This window comes from Leuciscus leuciscus, assembly GCF_965113295.1.
Source record: "Leuciscus leuciscus genome assembly, chromosome: 13".
In the NCBI taxonomy this organism is placed as follows: Eukaryota; Metazoa; Chordata; class Actinopteri; order Cypriniformes; family Leuciscidae; genus Leuciscus; species Leuciscus leuciscus.
This window is the reverse complement of record NC_138737.1, coordinates 19,092,961-19,118,263: the sequence shown is the minus strand read 5'-3', so window position 1 is coordinate 19,118,263 and position 25,303 is coordinate 19,092,961. Positions and strand designations below refer to the sequence as shown.

At 35.7% G+C, this 25,303-nt stretch overlaps 1 protein-coding gene across 1 annotated transcript in view; it reads left to right on the top strand.

Annotated features, from left to right (window-relative positions):
- The window catches only part of ralgps1 (Ral GEF with PH domain and SH3 binding motif 1), a 108,492-nt gene that overhangs the window by 14,900 nt on the left and 68,289 nt on the right, over nt 1-25,303 (top strand). Inside the window, exons 4-9 of the mRNA XM_082187988.1 lie at nt 658-762; nt 2,024-2,074; nt 8,221-8,304; nt 12,816-12,905; nt 15,396-15,488; nt 23,252-23,378. Coding sequence (XP_082044114.1) covers nt 658-762; nt 2,024-2,074; nt 8,221-8,304; nt 12,816-12,905; nt 15,396-15,488; nt 23,252-23,378 — 550 coding nt within the window. The remainder of the gene's footprint in view (nt 1-657; nt 763-2,023; nt 2,075-8,220; nt 8,305-12,815; nt 12,906-15,395; nt 15,489-23,251; nt 23,379-25,303) is intronic.

Genomic DNA, 25,303 nt, shown 5'->3' with positions numbered 1-25,303 from the left:
ATCATATTTCTAAGATTCTATAAATATAATTAAATGCAAACATATAGAACATATAACATTTCTTCCACACTGTCAACTGTCAACAGTAATTTCTTTAAAAAAAAAAAAAATCTTACTGACTCCAAACTTTTGAATGGTAGTGTACAGCGTTTGTAATAACCAGAAACGAGGGCATTAATGAATCTGCTAGCAATTAAGGGTATACACAGAACAGATAAGACACCGAGAAGATAAGACTGAGATTTTACATCAGTACGGATATTACACTGGATGGAATGGGGAGACTTCAAAGGGGATCTGTCAGGATCATTTGCCGAGGAGAAATCGTTATTTTCATAGTGACGGTATCTTTCCTTCTCAGGCCTTTGTTATGTGGTCTATTTTTGTCTGGCTTTAATTATCATATGGGTTGGATTGGCTCATTGCCTGTTAATAAAGTGATGTGGTTGCATTCTGATCCACTTTTACCATCTGGGCTGAATAATCAAATGGAATAAAGTAATTCAAATGGACAATGGTAATTAAACTGATTAAAAGTCCACAGGAACAGTGCATCTGGCCATATGGATTTTATAGGTGTATGAAATATCATCCCTGATTTTATGTCCAGTTGTTCTCTCTCTTTCCTGCCTAACTGTCTTCCTCCTGTGTTTGCAGGACAGCAGTAGTTCTGAGTCCCTGGATGGACGGAGCTTGGACTCTGCCAAGAGCTTTGACGCGGTGGTGTTTGACATGCTCAAAGTGACACCTGAGGAGTTTGCTGTAAGTTTATACTGTAAATACTCCAGTTCACACCTGGTCTCATGAGAAAAAAACACGGCTATGCATACTTTTTTTTTTCTTACTATTAATTAAGTTTCTGTAGTTACAAATTGCTGCATTTTCTATGTGAAATGACCACTAGGGGTGCTAAAAGCCCTACCAATTTAACTCCCATTGACCGATAAAGAGAGGAAGTTTATCACTTAATATAAACCTAAACTTCAGTCTGTTCCTCACACAAAGCTTCTGTTCAGTGTCTTTTGAGGTCGAATGTTGTTTTAAAATTATACTTAAAATCCAGGTAGATGGTTTGAGTTTAGGGTTTTAGGAAAAAAATGCATTACTTTTGGTTGATTTTAACACTAGTTGATAGTTGACATTTATCTGAGATAAGTTTGAAAAAATAAAACTCATTTTTGTGCCACTCAGTGAGGGTTTGACATGGAAACTGCAGTTATTTGAAACTAGGGCAACACATTTCAGTTATTATTATTTATTTATTTATTTATTCATTTAAATACTTGTCAGACTTTATCAGCATTTATTATCAGACCTTTGCTCACTTATTCATGTCAATTCCGACTCTGACTTTATCAGCATTTATTATCAGACCTTTGCTCACTTATTCATGTCAATTCCGACTCTGACTTTAAGTGCACAATGGCCTAGTTATTAAATTTCAACTTTCCATCCCATAATTATAGTCGACTCAAGGCAAGTATTTAATTACCTATTCATTTTATATGGCTCTTTTTATATTTATAGAAACCCAGTATGCTCTAACAAAGGTGCATTAAGTAACCTTTTCCACTGCAAAAAAAGAAAACGCCCCTAAAAAAAAGTCAATAGCACTTTTGTACAATTATATTTATAACTGTACATTCACAAGAGTGAAAACTTCACGAAAACTTGCAAGTCAAAATGCTAAAAATTACTTGCTGCATCTTTTAAGTGCCCTGCAATGTAATTTTAAATGTTAATGTAATATTTCACCCAACAATTATTATTATTTACTTTTTCCCATTCATTGAAATGGTGACCACAGCTGACACTGGTATCCATCTGCTCTTACTGTATGGAAAAGAGCTGCCTGGACGTTCTGCTAAACATCTCATTTTGTGTTGTACACACGAAAAAAAGTCATACAGGCTTGGAACAATTTGAGATGATTAAATGATTAAATATGTTTTATTTTTGAGTGAGCTACCCTTTTGAAGCTTGAAATTGTTGTCAGTTTAACATTGTAGCTTTTATTTTGCAGAGTCAGATCACTTTGATGGATGCTCCTGTATTCAAAGCGATACAGCCTGAGGTGAGACAGATATCTATGGCAACTAAATACACATCCTCTGTGTTTATCAAGCCACATGAGCCTCACAGCTGTGAACTGATCTCATGTGCTCTCTGGTGCTACAGATTAGTGTGACGTGGCACTATTGCAGTGTCACACACACACACACACACACACACACACACACACACACACACACACACACACACACACACACACACACACACACACACACACACACAAAGACCACAGTACCCACAGAATCTAGCTCCACATTCTTCCATTACTTTAACCAGAGCCTATCCTCTGCAGTTACAGAGCCCTCAGTACTTTCCTTAGTTAACATTTTATTTGAAGATGAAAAGGTGCTCATAACAGTTATGATAGATTTGGACCAGGATCAGTGAGAAGTTTTTCCACAGGTAATAAAAACAGGTCTGCCACGGCACTTTTCAGTTTTCTGAAAGTTTTGTATAGAACGTTTTCAGTGTGATACATTTTCATTGACTTTTACATTTGGGCATTTAGCAGGTTAGATGTTATTCATAACATAAGTGTTTAGTATTCATATGTTATCTTGCCGTGGTCTATGGTTGTGTGGCAGGTTTGGGAATATATAAAGCAAACAGAGAGGCACTACCAATAACATATGAATCTGTGTAATGAATATGTATATTCATTCTTTCACAAAATTATGACAGAATGAAGATTATTACCCAAAAATGCCTACATATTTTCAGGCTATAAATGCCCTTAGATCAGTGGTTCTCAACCAGGGGGACCGGGAACCACTAGGAGCCTCAGGAAACTCAGGAAAGGGGGCTGTAGGATGTCTAAAAATTATTCTAATAATAATAATAATAATAATTAATATTATCTTAATCAAATTGGATTAAAATACTTAAAACCAACTAAATCTAATATTTATTTTTAAAATAAAAAAACATATAATTAAACTGGAAACCAATTGCATCACATGGTCAAAGACATTAATTGTGGAATGTCAGATGAAAAGACTACGTAACATGAACAATTGGATAGTCTGACTCACATTTTAGGGTTTATATGAGTATGGTGAGAAAACAGTTTTACCATTTTATCATGAAGAAATATTAGCCAGGCTTCTTTCAGGTCACTGCCGTGTAGACAGTCTACCCAGTGATGGCGTAATGCTTGAGCAGAGAATGATTTGGCAGTCTGTTTGCCAATTAGTCTTAACCAAGCTACTTTTCTTAACGTGAAGTCTGGAATCATTTGGTTTCCATTCATTGTGACCTTGGTGTGAATCTCTGGCCTTTTTCAGAGAAATTAGCCCATGGATCTTAACATTTAGTAAGAATGAGTTAGGGTTGTGTAAACTTTATCCAGAGAATGAATTAGCTTGAGTGATGTGAGTGTTAAAGTTGGATGGTGATTGACCTACATCTTTGCAGGCCTTAGTTAACATGACATCATCTCTGTGAGTCAGTGTGGATTTGAGTTCTCTTGTTGGAATCATTTCTCACTGACAGCCACAGATATTCCAGAATGGATCCATTTAAAAAGACCGTGGGTTTATTGTTATTTATTGTTTTTCCACGTAGCCACATTATTAGGTAGCGTTATGAGTTCTCAGCAACCATTGCTGTGTGGTTGGTTTGGTCTGTGGAGAATTTGGATTTCATGAATAGGAGACAAAAAAGGGCCAGAAACTTCAGTGCTTGCTTAATCAAAATCAGGTTTATTTTTTATATTTAATTATACTCCCAGTAAGTATAAGGGGGAATAAATTAATACTTTTATTCAGCAGGGATACGTTGATCAAAGGTGACAGTGTAGACATTTTACAGTGTTTCAAAAGATTTCTATCTCAAATAAATGCTGTTCTTTTGAAATTTCTGTTCATGAAAGAATCATAAAAAAAAATTAATTCAACATTTGTGATAATAAGAAATATATATTGAGCTCTAAATCAACATAGTAGAATTATTTCTGTTGGAACATGTGACAATGAAGACTTGTGTAATTCAGTGTTGCCATCTCAGGAAAAAATAGGCTACATAATAAATGCAGCCATGGTAAGACTACTATCAAATACATTAGAAAATCACCCTAACTTTTGAACGGTAGTGTATATTTTTGCAACTCAGTCTGTATACATATTTAAAATCTAAATTTGTTTGGATTTGTTTTCTAGCAATACACTTTAACTGTAAAAGACTGTTAAAATGTGAGAGTAAAAACCTGTTTATTGGTTAACAGTAACTGGGTTTCCATTATTAATTTTTTTTTGCCGTTTTATTTAAAAAGCAACTTGTAATGAACCTTGATTCATTATGTGGTTTTCTCTCTACCACCAGTACATGGTAGATGTCATGTAAAAATACAGTTTAAGTAGCAACATGGTCTTGCTAGCTCATCAGAAAAAGGCTGTAGGGTTTACTTTTATTTTTATTTTATTAAATTTTTTTTAACTGTAATATTTACAGGTTGTTCTGTGAATGTTTACTTTTTTATTGAATTTTTACTACATTTGCCTGGCAACCACAGCTGCCTTTTAATGAAGCTGTCACTCAGTAGTTGCTAGCTAATTTGAGACCTTGTGTCAGGTTTGTAGTTGAGTAACAGAGAAAAATAATTGGATAACACTTTATTTTAAAGTATCATTGTTACATGTAGTTACTATAGTAATAACTATAAATTATGCATAAATACATGCAACTAAACTAAACCAAACCCTAATCCTAACCCTATAGTAAGTACATGTAGTTACTTAATATTACTCAGTATATGTAAAATTACAGTGAAACTAAGACACATTCAAATCAAGTGTAGCCATTTTTTTATGTTCATTTTGGGTACAAGTTTTAAAGTTTGACAGATGTGGCAGCATAATACAATTCACTAAATTAATTGAGATTTATTTAATAACATGTATTTCCAGCAACACGCTGTTATTGCTCTTCTCCCTGTACCATCTAAAAACCATCTAAATGAAAGGATACTTAAAAAGGCCTAGCTGCTTTTTATGCAGTTTGAATGTGTGGATATTTGGCACCAAAACATTAGTCTAGATTGGGAACAGCAAATAAGTATTTTACCTCATCCTCCCTCTAGAGTCTCTTCAGTCACGGGTGAAAATGTAATTTTTTTCTACAGCTGACAGCGCTATCATGTTTATCTTCTTGTACACAAGGTGTTGCCAATGGTTTTATTGCTGAAAAATGTCATTTCTTGACTCAAAGTGGTTTTAATTGGTGTTGAGGGAAATTATTTGATTTGTGGAGTATGAACTTGATTTATGTCAAGATGAATCTTCCCCCTTCATTCCTTTAGACATGTTTGCATTGCGGCAGCTTTCTGCGCACATAGATTTCTCAGTTGATAGATTTTATAAAAAGTAACAAAATATCTATGATGGTATTCCTTCTCTGAAGAGGACTAGAGTGTGAAACACATTGAATTAATATCCCTACAGCAGAAGTTCCCACTGGAAAAGAGCTAATTTTAAAAATGCTGAGTTTGACCTCCTCAGCCACTAAGTCAGGACCCGTCCGTTACACTCAGTCTTTCCGACCCTGACATATTTAACAATGTAAGTGGTCTTGTTATTGTTGAGCCGTTTGCCTGTAAGTTCCATTGGCCTGTGGAAATACTAGTATAAGTACATTTTTGCGTTCGACCACATGCACATACTTTCATTCATCAATGTTTCAGCTGCATGCTTCAGGGATTATTGCGGATTCTAAAAGGAGATGTTCGTGAAGTTGACATGGACATCTGGATTAATAGATTTCAGATGTACGTCGGTTCTAGAACCTCTACATTTTTAGTGCTGTGTGAGCAGACAGCTTTTCTTTGGCTACAGACATTTTAAAGAAATGATAGTCAGAAAGTTTGTAGACTTTGCATCATAAGTGGAACTAGTGATATAAGAGAAAAATGAAGCATAATTCATTAATCTTTGTGCTGTATACAGTATATGGCACATGCCGCTCTAAAGTTTATTTTTAACAAGGGATCATTTCAGTTATATTTCAGTGGGATTGTTTGGTGATCCTGTCACAATGTAACGCTGACTCTGCAAAGAGGCTGTTATTGAAGGATGGAGCAATTAAAGTATATGTGATGAATGGTGTAGTTATAACATCTACGTGTAGGAGTTAATTGTAGGGGTGTTTCTTAAAGGGCCAGCAGCAAAAAGAAATATATCAAATAAAATTATTCTTAGGGTCAGAGAGAAGGTAGGAAAATGATCATGGAAAAACTGAAATATGACTGTTTTGGGTGCAAAATAATATTTTAAATGTACAACTAATATACACTACTAATCAAAATTTGAGGTCAGTACAATTTTCTAATGTTCTTGAATTCTATCATTTATTTGATCAAAATAATATTGAAATATTATTACAATTTAAAATAAATGTTTCTATTATTTGTATTATAAAATGTAATTTTAAGATGTAATTTATTTCTCTTTAGTGTCACATGATCCTTCAGAAATAATTTGAATATGCTTATGCTCTTTGATGGTCAATTTCTTTGATGTTTAAGACACATCTCTTATTATCAATGTAGAAAACATTTGTGCTGCTTAATCGGGAAACCGTGAACCCTTTTTTCCAGGATTCTTCATATGATAGTATTAATCTATTTAAAATAGAAATATTTTGCAACAGCGTACTGTCACGTTTTGGGTTTGTTCATGTCATGTTTCCATGTCTGTCATGTGATTCCCTGTTTGTCATGTGATCCTGCCATGTGTCTTGTCATTGGTTAATCATCTGTTCATTGTTCAATCGTCTGTTCATTGTTCACAGGTGTCCCTTGTCTTATCATTAGTCTGTGTATTTTAGCCCTCATGTTTGCCATGTGTCTTTGTCAAGTATTGTTTCCTGTAGACAACTGTTTGTCCATGTCCATGTTTTCTTTTCTTTTTTTTACTTAAATGCATCCTTGCTGCATAAAAGTATACTTTTTTTCTTTTTCTTTTTTCTTTAAGTATAAAACAAAATACTATCTTATTGAACCCAAAAATTTGAATGGTAGTATATAACCAAACAAGACTTCTTATGTCCCACTCCCTGTCTGTTCAATCCAACAAAATGTGCGGCTTTAAGTGATGACTTAGCAAACAGACCCAAAATTATTTTGGTAAGGTAATGTACCCAGACTGAGCTGCTTATTCACATGGAAACTCCACTCCACTCAGTCCATGTCGAAACTGAAATGCCTTCGAATGTTTCCATCTGCTCTTAGTCTGCACGATACTATAAAAGTGTTAGTATTCATAGCTCTGTGAACCTAAGGAGGCGTAGAAGCATATAAAGTCCCCATGCAAATCTTTTTATGTCAAAGAGATGAAGGCAGTGGGTGTGTTTTGTTTTGTGCATTCTTTTCTCTTCTATTCTACAAAACGTTATATTCCTATAATTCACTTAGAAAGAATTTCTAAATAAGCCTGTAACAAAGGCCTATAACAAATAAAGTATGGTCAAATGTGTAGTAAATTTCACTAATGCTAAAAGGGTAAAAATTGTGGTGCTTTAACTAGTGTGTGTATAGTATTTTACTTTTTATGCCTTTCTTAGTCGGACAGTCTTATGCTCAACGAATTATGCATTAAATTGATCAAAAGAGAAAGTAAAAACTTTTACATTGTTATAAAAAAATCTATTTGAAATAAATACTGTTCTTTTGAACTTTCTATTTATCAAAATAAATAAATAAATGCATAATCATGGTTTCCACAATGATATAAAACAGCACAGCTGTTTTAAACTGTGATGATAATGTCCTGTTAATAACTGTTTCTTGAGCACCAGATCAGCATATTAGTATGATTTCTGAAAGATCACGTGACACTGAAGACTGAAGTAATGATGCTGAAATTTCAGCTTTGCATCACACTAATACATTACATTAATGTATTTCAAAATGTATAATAAAATAGAAAACATTGGGTTTAAATTGTAATAATATTTCACAATATTACTGTTTTAACTTGAATCAAATAAATGCAGCATAAGAGACTTCTTTCAAAAAAAAAAAAGAAGCTTTTCTGGCCCCAAACTTTTGAATGGTAATGTAGATAAAATGACATTGCAGTTTTATGTCACTCGCACATCTTAGACTTAAATATTACAACACTGTTGAAAGGTTTAATTGACTATTTGTTTGTTTAGGAGCTGGCGAGCTGTGGATGGAACAAGAAAGAGAAGCACAGCCTTTCACCCAACGTTGTGGCCTTCACACGGAGATTTAACCAGGTAAGCAAATCTGCACTTGTCATCGTAGCCAACAGGTGCACTGTAAGATTATTTATTACACGCTTAACTTCACTGCAATATTAATTCCCTGTTTGCTAAACTTGGTGCTTGCTAGACTAACATCCTGCTGTATGTGTAATTCTGGCACAAGGAAATGCAATTTTAAGGTATTTTGTTTGTGATTTAGATAATACTGAACATTTCACTGGTAGTTTCCTGATATAATGGTCATTTCAACAAGATCTCAGGGTTGTTTCCTTATATAGCAGTTTGAAAGACATATTTATAGCAGTTAAAAGAGGTATAGAGTGTAAAATTGCTGATCAGAGGTGGATTTACTGTTGAGCGCACTCGTATTCATGTATCGCCCTATCCAGGGTTTAAGACCTGGGTCCATTAGCACCACCAGAAATAAAACATATAATGGAGGTCAAAGTGTCGTCGTTATATTTAAAGAGGGATGAGAATAATCTATTGTGACACTGCATTCTAGTTGCAGACATTGCTGATTTGGCATGGGTTGTGTTCAGAAACCTCACTGTATCGCTGATAAAGAATATTTCATGTAGACACATAAGACTTTTAATGTAATAGTGTCCACTTGTACACGCTTAATGGAGTTCACAGCTTTGGCTGTTTTAAATAACATGATAACTCTTTACTGGATATTACAGTTTTGTAGTGCAAACAGGTGCTTCAGATAGACAAATGCTGGTCCATATAGTTAATTCATCCAGGAGCTGCTGCATTAACTCCTTTAAATAACAGAATATACAAGAAATAGAACTGGAAACATCTCCTTTTCTCCTTTTTTTCCAGACTAATGGCATCCACACTTCTCTTTCTATTTCAAAGCTTTTAGGTATCTGCTACAGTGGCACGCTCATGGACATTAAAGGCATTACTTTATTGTTTAACAACAGTGGATCTTAAATGTTCAGACAGAACACCATCTTTTGAAAAAATCAAAACAACATCCAAGAACCACCTAGTCTACAACAATTTCCCTAAATATGTTTCAATATTGATCAAATTGACAGGTCTTTGAGCACAAACTTGGAGTAGATCTGAACTGGTTCAAACGGTTGTAATTCATGAATGCTTTGGAATACAGACCTAAGGTTGTTCTCTTTTAAAAGAAGACATTGTAAAAGTGAAAGCACTTCAAAAAATGAAAGTGTAAAAAACAAGTTTGTTTACTGTAAAGCAAATGTACTGAGCTAATTTTTTGTTTTTGTTTTATACAAAAAGCTAAAAAGTTTCAAGTACCGTTTGCATGGTAACGCGATGTCCAAAACCGTTTTGATTAGATGAATTTTGAGTGTTTACGCTTTCAAATTATACCTAATGTATGATCATTACTAAAATATGTAATCGGAAAAGAAAGGCATTAAAAAGCACGACAAGTGTCCTGCTGCCTGGACATTGACAGTTAAACGGCTATGGACCATCTGTGAACATAATGCCATAATTTATAAGAAGTATTGATATTCCAACTCCTACTACAGTATATATAATATATATATATATATATATATATATATATATACACACACCAACTATTACGGCCATACGCAGGGTTTTAGAATTACCAAAGTTCCACAGTACCAGTACCATAAATTTGATCTATTTGCAAATGTTAATAGACTATATGACTGTCCTTACCAATCTATAAATGCATGTCAAAGTCACATGTTTTACCATGTTTTTGTGTAGGTCTAAGGATGAAAATTGAAGGCAGTCAGGAAAGTGTAACTAAGTTTATTAAATTAATTCACAATATGCACACATGCGTTCTTAAATATGTCTGATATGGCTCTGGTTGAGTTGTTTGCGTTTGAATATTAACATTTATACACAGTTGTCAAATATTATATGCTACATCTTGCATCTCACTTTTTGACTGTTAAAACTAAAGGGTCGTGAATTCATGTTAGGCAAAGCATCAACAGTAAAGCCCGTCTTCTTTGATTTTATTATACACCTGGAAAAATACAGAGGTCTGGACCTCGGGGCGCTCTATGGTGGGTACGACTATGCCAACTATACAGTATACACCAAAGTAATAACATTTGGTAAGAAGTTCAATAACAGTATGTAGTATGCACATATAATAATATAATTTAATTATGTTTATATTTTGACGGGCATCGTTAGGTTGTTAGTTAATGTGGCATTGGCTTGTGTCCCTGTGTCCTCTTTCTACACACACACACACACACACACACACACACACACACACACACACACACACACACACACACACACACACACACACACACACACACACACACACACACACACACACATATTATAATGACCTGACCAGTTCATCTATTCCCACACCCTTTACTGTAAATGCACAACACTTTCTTTATCCCCAGTTCTGAAAATAAGGCTATAAATATCGGCTTATGAAGGTCAGTATACAATAGGAATGAATATGAGATTTATTTACATGGCATTTCATTTTGAAAGAGCTTAAATGTCTTGGAAGTGGCCGTTTGAGGTCTGCAATTACATTTGCCATTTCGGTCTTTTTAATGTCATCATTAACAACAAATGTCTTATATTTCCAGGAAAGAGAAAAGATTCAGTTTTGCTGCCTAGTCTTATTCTAAAAAGGGTTTCTGGCAAGCTTGTGAATAAGGAAATACTGTCTCCTTTTTCCTCATAAATTTAGATAGATTTCCTTTATTTTTTATGATTTATTTATTGTTAATCTGTCTGTGTCCATTTTGAGTTATGTTTGCTGAGAACTTTTGGTATTTGTCAGCAGAGCAATTACATAACATATAGCTATAAATGATGTAAACCTTCAGGCTCTGCCTTCACTAAAGTAGTTTTAAATAAATGTTCTGATTCCTAACTCTATTGTGCAGAGACCACTATTGTGGGAATTCCTACTAGTGCATTATGGATCTCAGTTCTTGTCTTGAGTGCGGTCAATCGATATATATTTTTTAAAACTAGATTAATCACACATTTTTCTGTGATTTAATCGCGATTAAAAACACTTAAGTTTTATATGTTTTAAGATATTTTATAATGTAATAATTTCACACTTTATCTCCAAATTAATGTAGAAACAACATAAAGACAGTGGGCCCTATTTTAACGATCTGAAACGCAAGTATGAAACACGAAACGCAAGTAACTTTGTGGGCGGATCTCGAAATGACTCTTGCGCCCGCTGCAAATCTAAAATGGGTTGGTCTGAAGTAGCTACATTACTCATAGGTGTGGTTTGGGCGTAACGTGAAATAAACCAATCAGAGCATCATCTCACATTCCCTTTAAAAGCAGGCGCGTTTGTTCCATGGCGGATTGATAACGGCCGATAACGGCGGATTTGCCAGGAGCGGTTCACAGCCGAGGATACCAACGTTCTGGTCAGGGCAGTAAAAGACAGAGAAGTGACATTGTATGGGGATGGGAGAAACCCACACAAATTAGCTTGGGTTAAACAGGCGTATAATAATTTGGGTAAATGTGTAAGCTAGATTTCTGCCTATTTTTTCAAATCTTCATGGACACCACAATGATTTCCCTCATGTGGAATATTTTTCCTTGTAATTATGTATGGTTTGCAAAAATGGGAACTGCTGCGTCTGTGTGTAGATGAGAGAAGCAAAGTGTAAGCGCGTTGTGCACACGCTACATTATGGCCAAGCATGCGCCCTTAAAATAGCATCTGAACGCACCACTGACTTTAGACTAGGTTTTTCCTGGTCTGTGGTGGAATTGTTTTCTGGAACTGCAAAATAGCACCAGGGTACGTTTGCGTTGGAACACGCATCCTCTTTTCGCTGAACCACCCCCGGGAGCGCAAGTTCATTCCCTAATTTACCGACGTGCGTCTGCCAAGGGAAAAGTCTGCTGTGCGTCGGTGTACAAAGTCAATTGCGCTGGGTGCAAGATAGGGCCCAGTATATTTAAAATACTTGTTTAATGGCACCATTTTCATGAGGCCAGTGTCACTGTCAAAAACGTGCGTTTTCTGTGGCTCCAAAGCGCACGTTGAACGCGCATATTTCTAGCAAATCACATGATGAGGACGTGTTTTTCCGACGCGCGTTTTTCGTGACCCCGAAGCGTACGTTAAGAACGCGCGTTTTTATGGCAAATCGCACGTCAAGGACATGCATTTTGCTGTCAAATCGCATGCCTTTGACGGGTCAGTGTGCAATCAGATGCCCGACCAGGGTTCATATTCAATTCATATTCATATATAAATAATTTGGCTTGCCATAGCATCGTGTGTGTGTGTGTGTGTGTGTCAGGACATTCACAGGCACCACGTCCTCTTCTTGTCGCGCTTGAATGGTTTAAAAAAGCATTTGCATGAATAAGAGCGTGATCATAAAATGTAACGCTAGCCAAAGGATGACTGAAAAATCGGATGCTGCGTTGATTGCGTTAAATAATTGAATGCGTTAGACTGGACACAAATGTATCGCATGCGTTAACGTTGACAGCACTAATTTACATATGACCTTTTCTTCTCTTAGGTCAGTTTCTGGGCAGTGAGGGAGATATTGACGGCTCAAACACTGAAAATTCGAGCAGAAATATTGGGCCACTTCATCAAAATTGCCAAGGTGAGACATTCTTTGGTTTTCACTGTTCCCTCAGACAGTGCAGCTTGGTTACTTTATTTATCATTAGTTCTCTTTGATTTGTGCTTGTTGCCATGGCAGCAGAAATATAACCCTATAACTTTGATCAAGTTCAGTAAAACATTTATTAATATTTGTATTCACATCTGAATTGCATTTGATATCCTGGTAATTGTCCTTGGCACTGGTGTTACTATAACTTGTGTTATTAGAAATTCATTATACATAAATGTTTTCGTGTCTTTTAACAATAGCCAATTTTAATGATGTAATGCAAGTCTTGATGGATTAAAGCCTTCTGTTTTAGACCAATGAGAACGAGTAGAGGGATTGTACAGGAGTGGTAATTCATGTTTATGGCATGAATTGAGAATGGGAGCAATAAAAAGGTCTTAATCTGACTGTGATTCATCTCAGACACTGTTTAAACAGCTTTCAGTATGTCAGTTTTTCCTTTGCCTCCAACTGTTAGAAAGACGGAGCCATTCGATTTCTTAATGATCTTCAAATGACGATAACAAACAACACAGGGAGAATATAAAAAGTATCAAATAGTGTCAAAAGTGCCTGTAGTGTCAAATATGTCATCACTGTTACAAATAAACCAAATACTGTAATTTCTCATCACAGCTATTTTCTCATCTGAAAGTGATTAACTACACAGTTCAGTATAACTGCTATTCTTAATATCTTCTCTCAAATCATTTCACGCAAATTTGACTTTCCATCTGTCTTGTAATTGCTTTTAAAATGTAATTTATTACAGATAGCAGAGTTGCCTTGAAAACAAATGTTGTGAATGAACTGTAAAATTACATTTAAAAATGACTTTTTAAAATGAAAAGTTGTGGTTTTATATTTCCAGTCCACTCCTATTGTTCATAGTAAATTACTTTCTACTGAATCTTTAAATCGACAGTAGCATGGAATTTATTGCTTTTGAGTTTATCACTTAAAATTTTGTTTGGACTGTTTTTATTCTGCATGTCCTTATTAGATAGGATATTTTGCTTTAATAAAGGCATAAAAAACGTCAATTTTAAACATTTCAAAAGAAATATTTCTATTGAAATGATACTTGAGAAATTCCCCAAACCATCATGCAGTTATTTAGAAGCTTATCTTGTCGTTCGTGCCAACAGTCACACAAACAGAGAGCCACAGACTGCTGTGAATTCAATCAGCCTACATGCTCTCCTGAAACTCAATGTACCATGATACAGGAAACCCGCTGAATGACTCCTTATGGTTGAACACTCACCCTGCTCTACCTGCCAAAGCTGAAAGAGCTGCATACCCTGCTACCGGCGGACGTGCCCTAGTTAGCCTGAGTGGGCTACGCTAACGGTTACGCTAATGGATACAGCAGATCAGCCAATGACTTAAAAAAAAAACAAAGTAGTGCTGCTTTCCTTTATTCCATAAAGGTGGTTGAAACAGTGCTTTACAGAGGTCAGCCTAGAAGAAAAAAGAAGAAGAATGAGACTAGCGTGACAGGACCAGACCGGAAAACATTGAGTGAAGACCGAATATAAATGAATATAAAACAAATCAGTGTACATTGACTGGTGCTTCTCGCATGCCGGTCAAAAGGGCCTTTTTTTTTCAATGAAATGAATGTACGGTCTATTTTGATAATTTTTTTTATTTCATATTTAGTGTTTTAGGGGATTTTATGGTATTAAATGATATTTGTACAGTAGTTATAATCCATTTATTACCTGTTAACCTTTTTGAGTGTAGACTTGAAAATGAAATTTACAACTAAAGCGGTCATAAATATAATGTTTTGGAGCACAGAGCAACAATCTGTATTGTAAAAAGCGCTATATAAATAAATGTGACTTGACTTGACTTGACTTAAGTTTGGTCTGTTTTTAAAGATGACACTTGGCAGATTATTGATGAAGAAGAAAACATATTTTAAAAAAATAACTTTTTTTTTTTATTGTTATAAAAAATGCACAAAAATGTCAAAGCTTGTTTCCACAATGGAATAAAAAAATATAAAAGGTAATTGCGACTTTTTATCTCATAATACTTACTTTTTTTTTTTCTCAGAGTTCTGATATAAAGTCAGAATTGTGAGAAGTGGATGAATTCCAAAATTGTAAAAAAAAAAAAATACAATAAAAAATCAGTATTGGGAGTTTATATCTCCCAATACTGAGAAAATAAATCAGAATTGTGAGGGAAAAAGAAAGTCAGAATTGTCAGTCAGTCAGTCGTCAGTCAGTCAGTCACTATCAGGTTTTGTACCATTAGGATGAAGTAAAAGATATATATATTTTTTAAAAAAACACCAGACCTTAAAATTGTTCAGTCAAAAATGGGCAAAGAGCATCAGAGGTTATGAAATTCAGAAGGCTTTTAATTTATTGGGTCCTGACTTCTATGAAGACTACAGTTATCTTACGTAAGTCATGTAAGTGGGTTATGTTTATTAAGACGGTGTCTTCTATGTTTTTACAGAAACTGCTTGAGTTGAATAACCTGCACTCTCTGGTTTCGGTGGTCTCAGCCCTTCAGAGCGCACCCATCTTCAGACTGAGCAAGTCCTGGGCGGTAAGCAAGACCTATGCAAGGTTTGGGTGGTTTATTTTATTTTAATTTAATTTAATTTATTTTTTTATTTTTTATATATATTTACTGTACATTTATATATTCAACAGTTTAAATAATATGTATTTAAATAGAAATTCATAAAGTATAAGCCATAAAATAAAAGTTTTTTAAGTATGATAAATATAGCTTGCATACAAATTTTTTGTTTAGTAGTGATATACTGATTATGAACATAAATTCTGAACTTTTTAAAATTTGTGATATAGTATTAGAGTATCATAGCCTCTGCAGCACATACTAGAGGAATTTTCCATACTATTTTGTTTAGGCGGGGGATCTCATTTAATATTCTGTTGACTTACAGGGGATTTATTGTGTATAACCACCAAATGCTTGCCTTTCTGCTGCTTTATAATTTAGCTGACAATGCAGTGTTTGTGTCTATTTCTCCTGGGAGCCCTAGTGCTCTTGGATTTCCCTTGATTTTATTTGCAGAGATGCAGATGAGAAGACCGTCTGAATGCATGAGGACAGTGAAATAATCGGACCCCCTTTTGAACATTTAAGTGGCTTGGAAAATTTTGAAAGGACTGTTTCTGAGACCTAGTTTAATGTTTAAATATATTTATAAGTATTCGCATTACCCCAGTTTTAGGTCCAAAACCTTTTGACCTATTTTCTTGAGGGGAAAAATAGAAGGACTAAACTCTATATGCTGTACTTACAACACTTACAACCAGCCCTCATTGAGTAGGCTACAGCTTAATTAGCTGGGTACATTAGGATACTTGTAGAAAACAAAATGCATTTAATCAACATTTACAGTATAAATAATTATTATTGAAAGAATTTTTGTTCCTGCTCAATCAATATTTTAGCTGTAGGAGCTCAGCATATCTTTAAAAAAAACATTAAAAGCTTCTTAATTTTTATGGCAGATATGCCACTTCTTTCAGATACTATTACTTCTTTTGTTGAGAGATGTCAGTGGTAGAGAGAGTTCAGACTCACTTGGGGACCTTAATGATGAGATGCACGCAGCTTCCAGAGTTAACATTCCACATTTGGCCACAGCACTTCTGCAAATTGAGAAAAGATGGAAAAAGAGGGAGCATGTTGTTTAGAAGTAACTGCGGCAGGGCCGTTTGTCAGATACCACAAGCTCAACTTCCTTGCCATGTATTTAGCTTTGCCACAGGGGAATTTTGACAATAACATAGTGAAATATATATAATACATAGTATTCTGTCTAATAAAGTAATTTATTTAATATTATATTTGATAACAAGGTTTGTTCAATTTATCAGTGTATTTCATTGATCAGGCCGAAAAGTTATAAGAACGGTAAGGAATGGTTCCAGTTATATTTCCACTTGAGCCACAGCACGATTACAAACCACTCTCGGCCCGGAATTCTCAGCACGGTCGGCTAACCGTGCTAAACCGTGCTAAACCGTGCTGGTAGAATGCGTTGTGACATCGCTTCTCAAGATTGGTCACTTTTCTGTTGCCTGGCTACCAGTTTCTCTGTAGCTGCCGAAGCGTGCTGTTTTAGCAACACAAACACAAATTAATAATGAAATTAAAAGAAATATCTGATCATCCTCCATAATGCCGGTCACTATTTACACCTCACATCGTCTGTAAACTCTTGCGTTACCAATGCACCGACTGACACATTTGTATTATATTCCAAAAAGCTCTTTTATCAGCACCACAGTGGAAAATGAAACCATATCTGTAACGGCTGTTCCGGATCGGCTCGGAATGGAAATGGTTAAGCAAAGAGAGCGGTTTGGCCTGATGCTGGAAAAGCTACTATTGGTTCTGTTTATATCATAACACTCAATTTTTATACACACAGATGATCAGTCACAAGTGAAGTGAATATTATTGATCATTTCCTTATATGGCCACATATTAAGGTCTGGGTAGATTAGATGGTAAGCAGACAATCAGTTCTCTTAAACAACGTGTTGGATGCAGGAGAAATGGGCAGTTGTAAAGATCTGAGCGACTTTGGCAAGGGCCAGATTGAAACGGCAAGACTTGTGGGTTGTTACTGGTCAGCAGTGATGAGAAATTACCAACAGTGGGTCTGAGAGGGATAAACCACAAACCGGCGACAGGGTGTTTGGCGCCCAAGGTTCATCAATGCAGAAGGGACACGAAGGAATCCCGTCTGGTCTGAGCCAAAAGAAAGTTTACCGAGGGACAAGTCACACAAAATTTTAATGATGGTTAGGAGATTAATGTATCACAAAAGACAAGTGCATCACACTCTGCTGCATATGGGGTTGCGTAGCCACAGACCAATCAGAGTGCCTATGGGCACGCAAGCGCCAGTACTGGACCTGAAGCAGTGGACAAAGGTCGCCTGGTCTGGTGAGTCGGCCGTGTACGTGTGCATGGACGGTCATGTACGTGTGCACCCTTTACCTGGGGGAGTGATGGCTCTAGGATGCACTGTGGGATGACGACCAGCTTGTGAAGGGAGGGTGATGCTCTGGGCACTGTCCTGCTGGGAAACCTTGGGTCTGGCCATTCATGTGTGCGTAAATTTGACACGTTGACATCTATTTTTGTATGGTACATTTCAATTAAAACTGTATTTCTTGTTAAAATTGAGACAATGATATTAAAATCCAATTTTTTATCTGGTGGGAATAAAAAAAGAAATGCGTATTGCCCTGGTGTAACCACTAGGTTCCTATATAGCTCTAAATAAAAAGGCTTATAAATTCTCTAGTTGTTTTGTAGACATAAACACTTATTTTTTATTAAGTTGTGGATTTGGATATATATTTAGACATTATGAAAGACTACTTTTTAGGTTTACATTTTTTTAATGTTGATTTGAAGTGTCAGTTTTCACATTAATTTTACTACAGTCAAACCTGAACAAGGATAAAGACATTTTGTTACACATAACATCAAAATTCTATAAAAATTTAACAAAAATAAACAGGAATGCTTTATCAGAGTTTAACCTGATTTCAACATCTTATTTGAGTTCTCTGGCCCAGTTTTGCCATATTGTTACAACATACCATTTAATTTGTGTGTCTGTGTGAGAAAGAGAGAGAGAGAGAGAGAGAGAGAGAGAGAGAGAGAGAGTCTGTGTGTGTGTGTGAGAGAGAGAGAGTGTGTGTGTGTGTGTGAGTATGTGTGAATGAGTGTGTATTTGAGTGTGTGTGTCTGTTTTAGAGTATAACCGCTCCCTTGCTGTCCTTTTTTTTTTTTTTCTGCATTGTGGCTGAATTATTGATTTTTTTTTATTTCACGCATTTGCAAAAACTTTCTTTGTGTTACAGTCACACCAGTTCATACAATCACACAATTGTTATGAGTACTATCAGGTCCAGATGGATCAATGCCAGGTCACAGACCTTAATCAGTGTTCTTTGCATCACATAATGCTTCAAGTCTTACTAAAGACAGGCATGTCACATTGCCAGACACTCTGTGCCTGCACACCATCTACAGGGATAAATTCTGATTCATTGCAGCCCTGTTTTAAGAGGTTTATTTTCCATGCGTCCCAGAACCCTGAAGCTTGTATTTGAGAAAATCTGCACATTTGAACTATGGTTCGGTTTTAATTATAGATTGAAGCATTTCATCTGTTGTCCTGTTCATATGAAAAGGCACTTGCATGTATTTGCTGACGGTTCTGCCTGACTATAATGACTGTTTTCGGTCTTGCTGTGCAAATGGTTTATGTTTCACTGCCCATGGCACAGACCGGAGTGAGTAATTCTTTATGTCATTTGTTCCAGCCAATTTCTGAACCGCTTGACTTCAAGGCCATGTTTCCACTTATTTGAAGATTAACTGCTGATTTCCCAGTAGGCATGCAATGAATTAGGACGAATACGGTGCTTGCTGGTATACATTTTGGAGCACGTTATATACGAAGATACAGATTTGAAATGACTTTATCATTATTTTCAGCACTTTTAGGTTTATAAGTCTGTTCTGCTTTATGCAATGAATGCTGCCTGTCAGTCAAGAAGTAAACATTAAACGTAAATAGTAATGCATATAGTGGGGTTCATAAGTCTTAGATCACTTGAAAAATCTTGAATTGGTTTACCTAGAGCAGATATAATCAAAGTTTTAGAATTTTGAAAAAAAAATAAACAAAGGAAAGCTCAGGTTATGACATTAATTGTAAAAAATAAATGAATAATTCGGCACTATTTGTTGGTCACTAATTAAATAGTTTTGTGACATTAATCATGTGATTCTTTGTAAAGACATTCAAATGCTTTTTAGATCATCTCAAATCATTTTGGATAACATGATCAGGTTTGAGGCATACTTGTGGTGTTTGGGGAATTTTGTGGATTTCTATTTTATTTTACTTTTAACATAAATGGTTATTCAATGCATTATTTATTTATTTATTTACCCCCAAAAATTCAAATTATTTTGTCATTTACTCCCCTTCAAATCTTTTGAACACATTAATTTATTTATTCTGCTTATTGTTATTCCTATAATATGATTCATGATAAATTATGCAAAATAAATGCATAATTTTCAGTAGAAGTCTCAGACTTTGAGAGCCCACTGTATACAGTGTGGGAGTATTAAGATGAGACAAACGTCAAGAGGAAAGATACCGGAGAAGGGAAGTAAAATAATAATTTGGGAGCATGTTCACTGAAAGAAGGAAAGATGTAAAGCTTTTGGTGAAGAGATGAGATGGAGAAGGGCGAGCTTATATACAGTGAAGACAGATGGCCTCTTGATTCCAGAGTATGTCTCCCAGCATTCTCTCAGTGTTGCAACACTCGCCAACTGCCAAATACAAGTCAAAACTTGGCTTTGGCTAATCAATAAAACCAGTTGGCCATTAATTTTATATGGAATTGGAACATAGCACATACTACCGTTTAATTTCTTTTCCCATCCTTTTTTTCTTGCACAATTCTTTCTCCTACTTCCATTTACTTTAAATTGATCCCCTGTTCCGCTCTTTTTCCAGTTCTAAAATAAATAAAAATACAATATTTTTTAACTTTGCACCGATAGCTAAGAACCACATCCGCAGTTGTTCCGAATGTGTCCCTGAGCTCAGTGCTGCTCCGTCTTTACAGCTTTTGATGTATGGAGGCTTTAACTGCTAAAGCGCAGTAATGGCCTTCATGAACTACTGTAATCAAAGTCAGTCATGTGTTACTGCAAAATAAAATGAAGATGTTAGTGGTTGAAGGAATCCTCTCACTTTCATCGCCCTCGGAGGGATTGTTTAGCGCTGTATGTGTCTATGGAAATGAGTAATGTCCGTGTGGCAGGCGCTCAAGTACTTGTGTGCTGCTGTGGTCGTGGTGGCGGGTGATGGAGGCTTGATGAAGATCAGAAAAAGCTTTTGTTTTGGCATTTGATTGCTCTAGCTCAGATAGAAAATGACTAGAGTAGCTACTGAGATGGTACACGCATACACACACACACATGGAAATCACATTGACTGAAATATGCTGGTTCTCTTATAATTTATTTATCCATCCCTGTTCATCATTTGTAATAGCTTTGTAATTAGTTTTTCCTTAAAATATCATAAGCAGTCTCACTTAACTTGCAGTACTTCTTCAAATCTTTGTCATAATATTATTATTTCCACACCAGGGTCCCTGATTGATGGTATTGTGATCTAACTTCCCTGCCATGGATTATCTCAGCACCGTTTAAAATCAAATCAAATCCATACTGCTTCCTTTGGCAAATAAAAGAAGGGGGGAAAAAATCACATTTCTGTTTCTCTGTTGCAAGTTCAAAGGAGAAGAATCCAAGTTGTGGTTCATTAAATTCTTCAGGTAAATTTTAGGCCAACATCTAAATGCTTTCCGCTCCCTAACTGTATTGCTTGAGTATGAAGCTGTTGTAAATTAAATGTATCCAAAAGTCATGCTGATTGGAGCAACTCGGCTCGACTAGTATAATCTGTCACAGTCACTCAGTGTTTATGAATTTTGTCAGCATGATATATCAATATACCGATCAACTATCTATATCAACTATCAATACCCTTTCATACATGTAAGGTAGAATTTTTTTTTTCTGTTTCATAATTTAGAGTAGTTCACCCAAAACTGAAAACTATGTCATCATTTACTCACCTTCATGTATTTTTTGTTTTGTTTTGTTTCGTTTCAGAATAGTTCACACAAAAATGAAAATTCTGTCATCATTTACTCACCGCCATGTCTTTCGTAATCCACATGACTTTACTTCTTTGGGAATTTAAGGTATTCCTTGCTGGATTTTTTTCAATGAAAGTGAAATTGTTTGTTTGTTTGTTTTGTCTTTTTTGGAGCTTGTCAGTCTCTGGTCACCATCACTTTCATTGTATGGAAGAGAGATATTTAGATAATGCACTTCACTCAAAATTTTATATTACAATTAAAATGTTTACTATTTCCTACCAACCTTTTTAGTCTAAAGAAACTAAAAAACATTTTAAAAGAGTAACACAATCTAACATTATGCTAGAAGACGTGGATTGTATTATACTATTATACGCACTGTTTTTAACAAGATGTGAAGATTAAAAAGTGCATGACTGATGAAATGATTTTCACCTCTGGAGACTGGTAGAAGTTCATCCGCCAACAGTGTGCTTTCAGCAACTGTTGCTTACATTGTTTGAACAAAATCTCCTCTCTGACTAAACCTACGAAAGTGTGAACAGACTGGATAGTAGTATGTGTATTTGTCTAATACCAGAGGAACATGTTGAAGTACTTTGTGCAGCACTTGATGTGATAAAGCCATGGGTGATGGAATTTTTTAGTTAATGAGCTTTTCGTTAATCCTAACAGGGGTTTTGCACATGGTCATCCCTACTGATGTTTTTCAATAGCACATGTGGTGCAAGGAAGCGTTGGGTGAATTTATGCCACTCATAAAGACCTTCTAGACACTGAGCCTGTTTCATGTGATCATGTGCTTTCCATAAATGAGAAATATGCCCAGTGCCGATAGCATATGTTTGTAGTTTGAGCTCTGGGAACTTTTTTCATTAGTCTCCCAATAGGTTTTCTTGTTTTTCATATTTATCATATTTGCAGACAGCTTTATTTAGATCAGAAGACTGAATGGGGTTCCCCTCTGACAAAATTCACAAAACTGCGCCTCCCCAAGTCCCCCTACTAAAGTTAGTGGCCAACTGGAGTAACTCTGTTTATTTTTCAAAGGCAGTTTATTTAAGTGAATGAGGCAGAGCTGAGATAATTTTTTTTTTTAATATAATAATTATTATTGTTATTATTAGTTTAACACTCATTCAAAATAATAAAATAATCAATATTAATATAATTATTGGCAAATGTTTTTCATCTCAGATACCTCTATTAATTCATTCAAATATTATAAGAAGATGATACATTTGCCAAGTAAAAATAATAATTAATACATAAAAATATATTCAATTTATTCAAATGCATAACTGGAAATGTTTTCTTAGTGATGACTTTGAATAAATTTAAATACATTTTAGATTGATATTAATTTAAATATGTATCATCTTTTTTAAATCTTTATTTAAATTAATTAACAGACATTAACAAACACTAACATTAAAAAAAAGATCAGTATTTTTGTTTATACTTGAATTCATTCCCTTTTTTGTTCCTATCCTTCACTCAGACTTTAAATACCTCTGATTTATATTTCACACTTAGAATTAGCCATTAGGTGTTGCTAATTTGCTGATTGAATGAACTATTTGTTTCTTGTTTGCTTTCTGTTCTTAACAGTTGATCAGTCGAAAGGACAAGGCCACCTTTGAGAAGCTTGACTTTCTGACGTCAAAGGAAGAGAATTACAACCGTATGAGAGAGTACACCAGGTCCCTCAAAATGGCTCCCTGCATCCCCTACCTAGGTGAGTGTTAATAAAAGGCATGACAGTATTCAGTCAGAAATGTCTTCAGGGGCTTTGTGGATTGTTTTTAAAAATTTGCTTATTAATAAGGCCATAACTAAAACATAGATGCTTCCTTTTGAACAGAAACATAATTTGGGTCAGAGAGAGGAATGGGTCATTCCTCACTGGACTTAACCAGCTTTGCAATATTGACTCAATGCTAGCAAACACATTTTACTTCAGTATGATGGCTTATTGCTTGTTTCTTGACATGTAGATGATTGGTGATGGCAGGGTTCATTTTAAGTTGGCTGTGAACTTTTTTTTGGGCCTCGTCTCATCTGCACATTCTCCAGTGTCCAGCAGAGGGCATATCAATATACCTCTCCAGTTCAGGAATGATTGAGAAATGTGCCATGTCCTGTTTTAGGTATCAACACGGGAAAGAAAATTACATTCGTCAAACCATTTAAGAGGGTTTAGGATTTCTGCTAAAGCTCAAATATTCTGTCACTGAACTTAAAAGCTCCTTGACTTCCAGACCATTTTTGTAAGATGGAAATTACAATGAAATCATATTGAAATCCAGATTGGTACATTGGTAGCCACTTTTTCTCTCTCATGGAAAGACATCTGTCAAAGACTCTAAGGATGTTGCAGAAGCACAGTGAGGAATTATTTACACACACATCAGTCTTCTCTAAAGGCACTGACAGCACTTGAAATGTATACCTCCCTCAGGATTGTCCAACATGGTCCAGATCTTTCATTGCAGTGAGGTCTGGATGACTAATCCAGCTGTTAGCCGAGAGCCCGACCTGATCAGAAAGGGATCTTGTGGCTTTATGTTTAGGAGACGTTTTGGATGTTTGGCGGTCTTGTTTTACGAGATGTACTTTTTAAGATGAGGTTGTTTGATTTTGAACTGCACGACATAGACCGTACGTCATTGCCACATGCTTGAGGCCCGAGCCCATGGTCACAGTTTTCCAGGTGCTTTTGTGTCATTGTGGTATGCGAATAACTAAAAGACCGTTCCGAAATAACTTCAGTCAGCTGTAACTCAAATTATCTCTTGGTCTGTAACTTGTGGGCTGGTTCATTTCTAGAGGTCTGAAATGCACAAACAGCAAGTCACTGTAATTTTTAAGAAGGTAAACATGTGGATAGAGCTGACGCATGCCGTCTCAGCCGCACACATCTTTCTCATTAACCGAATTTCCTTTACATAATCCACACTGAGTGTCTGCTTCCACTCGCATCAGAGTTTCGGTAAACTACTGTACGTCCCACTCATCACATGGCTCTCTCAGACGTCACAGAAAAAGAAACCACTGTACCTGGTGCCGGTACCTTGTGGTTTAGTTGCAGGGAACTCCGGGAACATATTCCCATTCCTGAGCAGCAGGCAGTTGAAACCGCAGGGACGGAAAGACTGTCTGACGTGGCTGAGGTTGTGCAGGCTGTCACTTTAAATCTGTCAGTTTCCACTGCGCTTCTCCAGTGGCCCGTTCCATTTCCCATTGGGACAAAGGAAAAAGGAAATTAAAGGGTTTGGGATATTGTCAAACTCTCTTTTCATGCCTTTTGATGTATTTAATAGAACTTGTATTATTGGTTTTAATAAAAAAAAAAGAGTTCATACCTTAGAGTATTCTTAGAGCCATAGGTTATTTATTTCTTTATATAGATTGATTGCTACCTCAGGTATATCCTGCTTTATACTTTACACTACATTAAGTTAAACAAAATAATGATACTGTTTAGAGAGTCTAGCCATAACTTCCCTAACAATGGAAATGTGGCGTTTAACAAGCATTAGCCTTAATGAAGCTTGAGGACTCTGAAAATTCTGATCCAATTTGCTTTCCAAATATTTGTACAGCTTTTTATTACTGTTTCACTACCGCTCTTTGGTGACTTTTTGTTGGGCGAAACCCAGT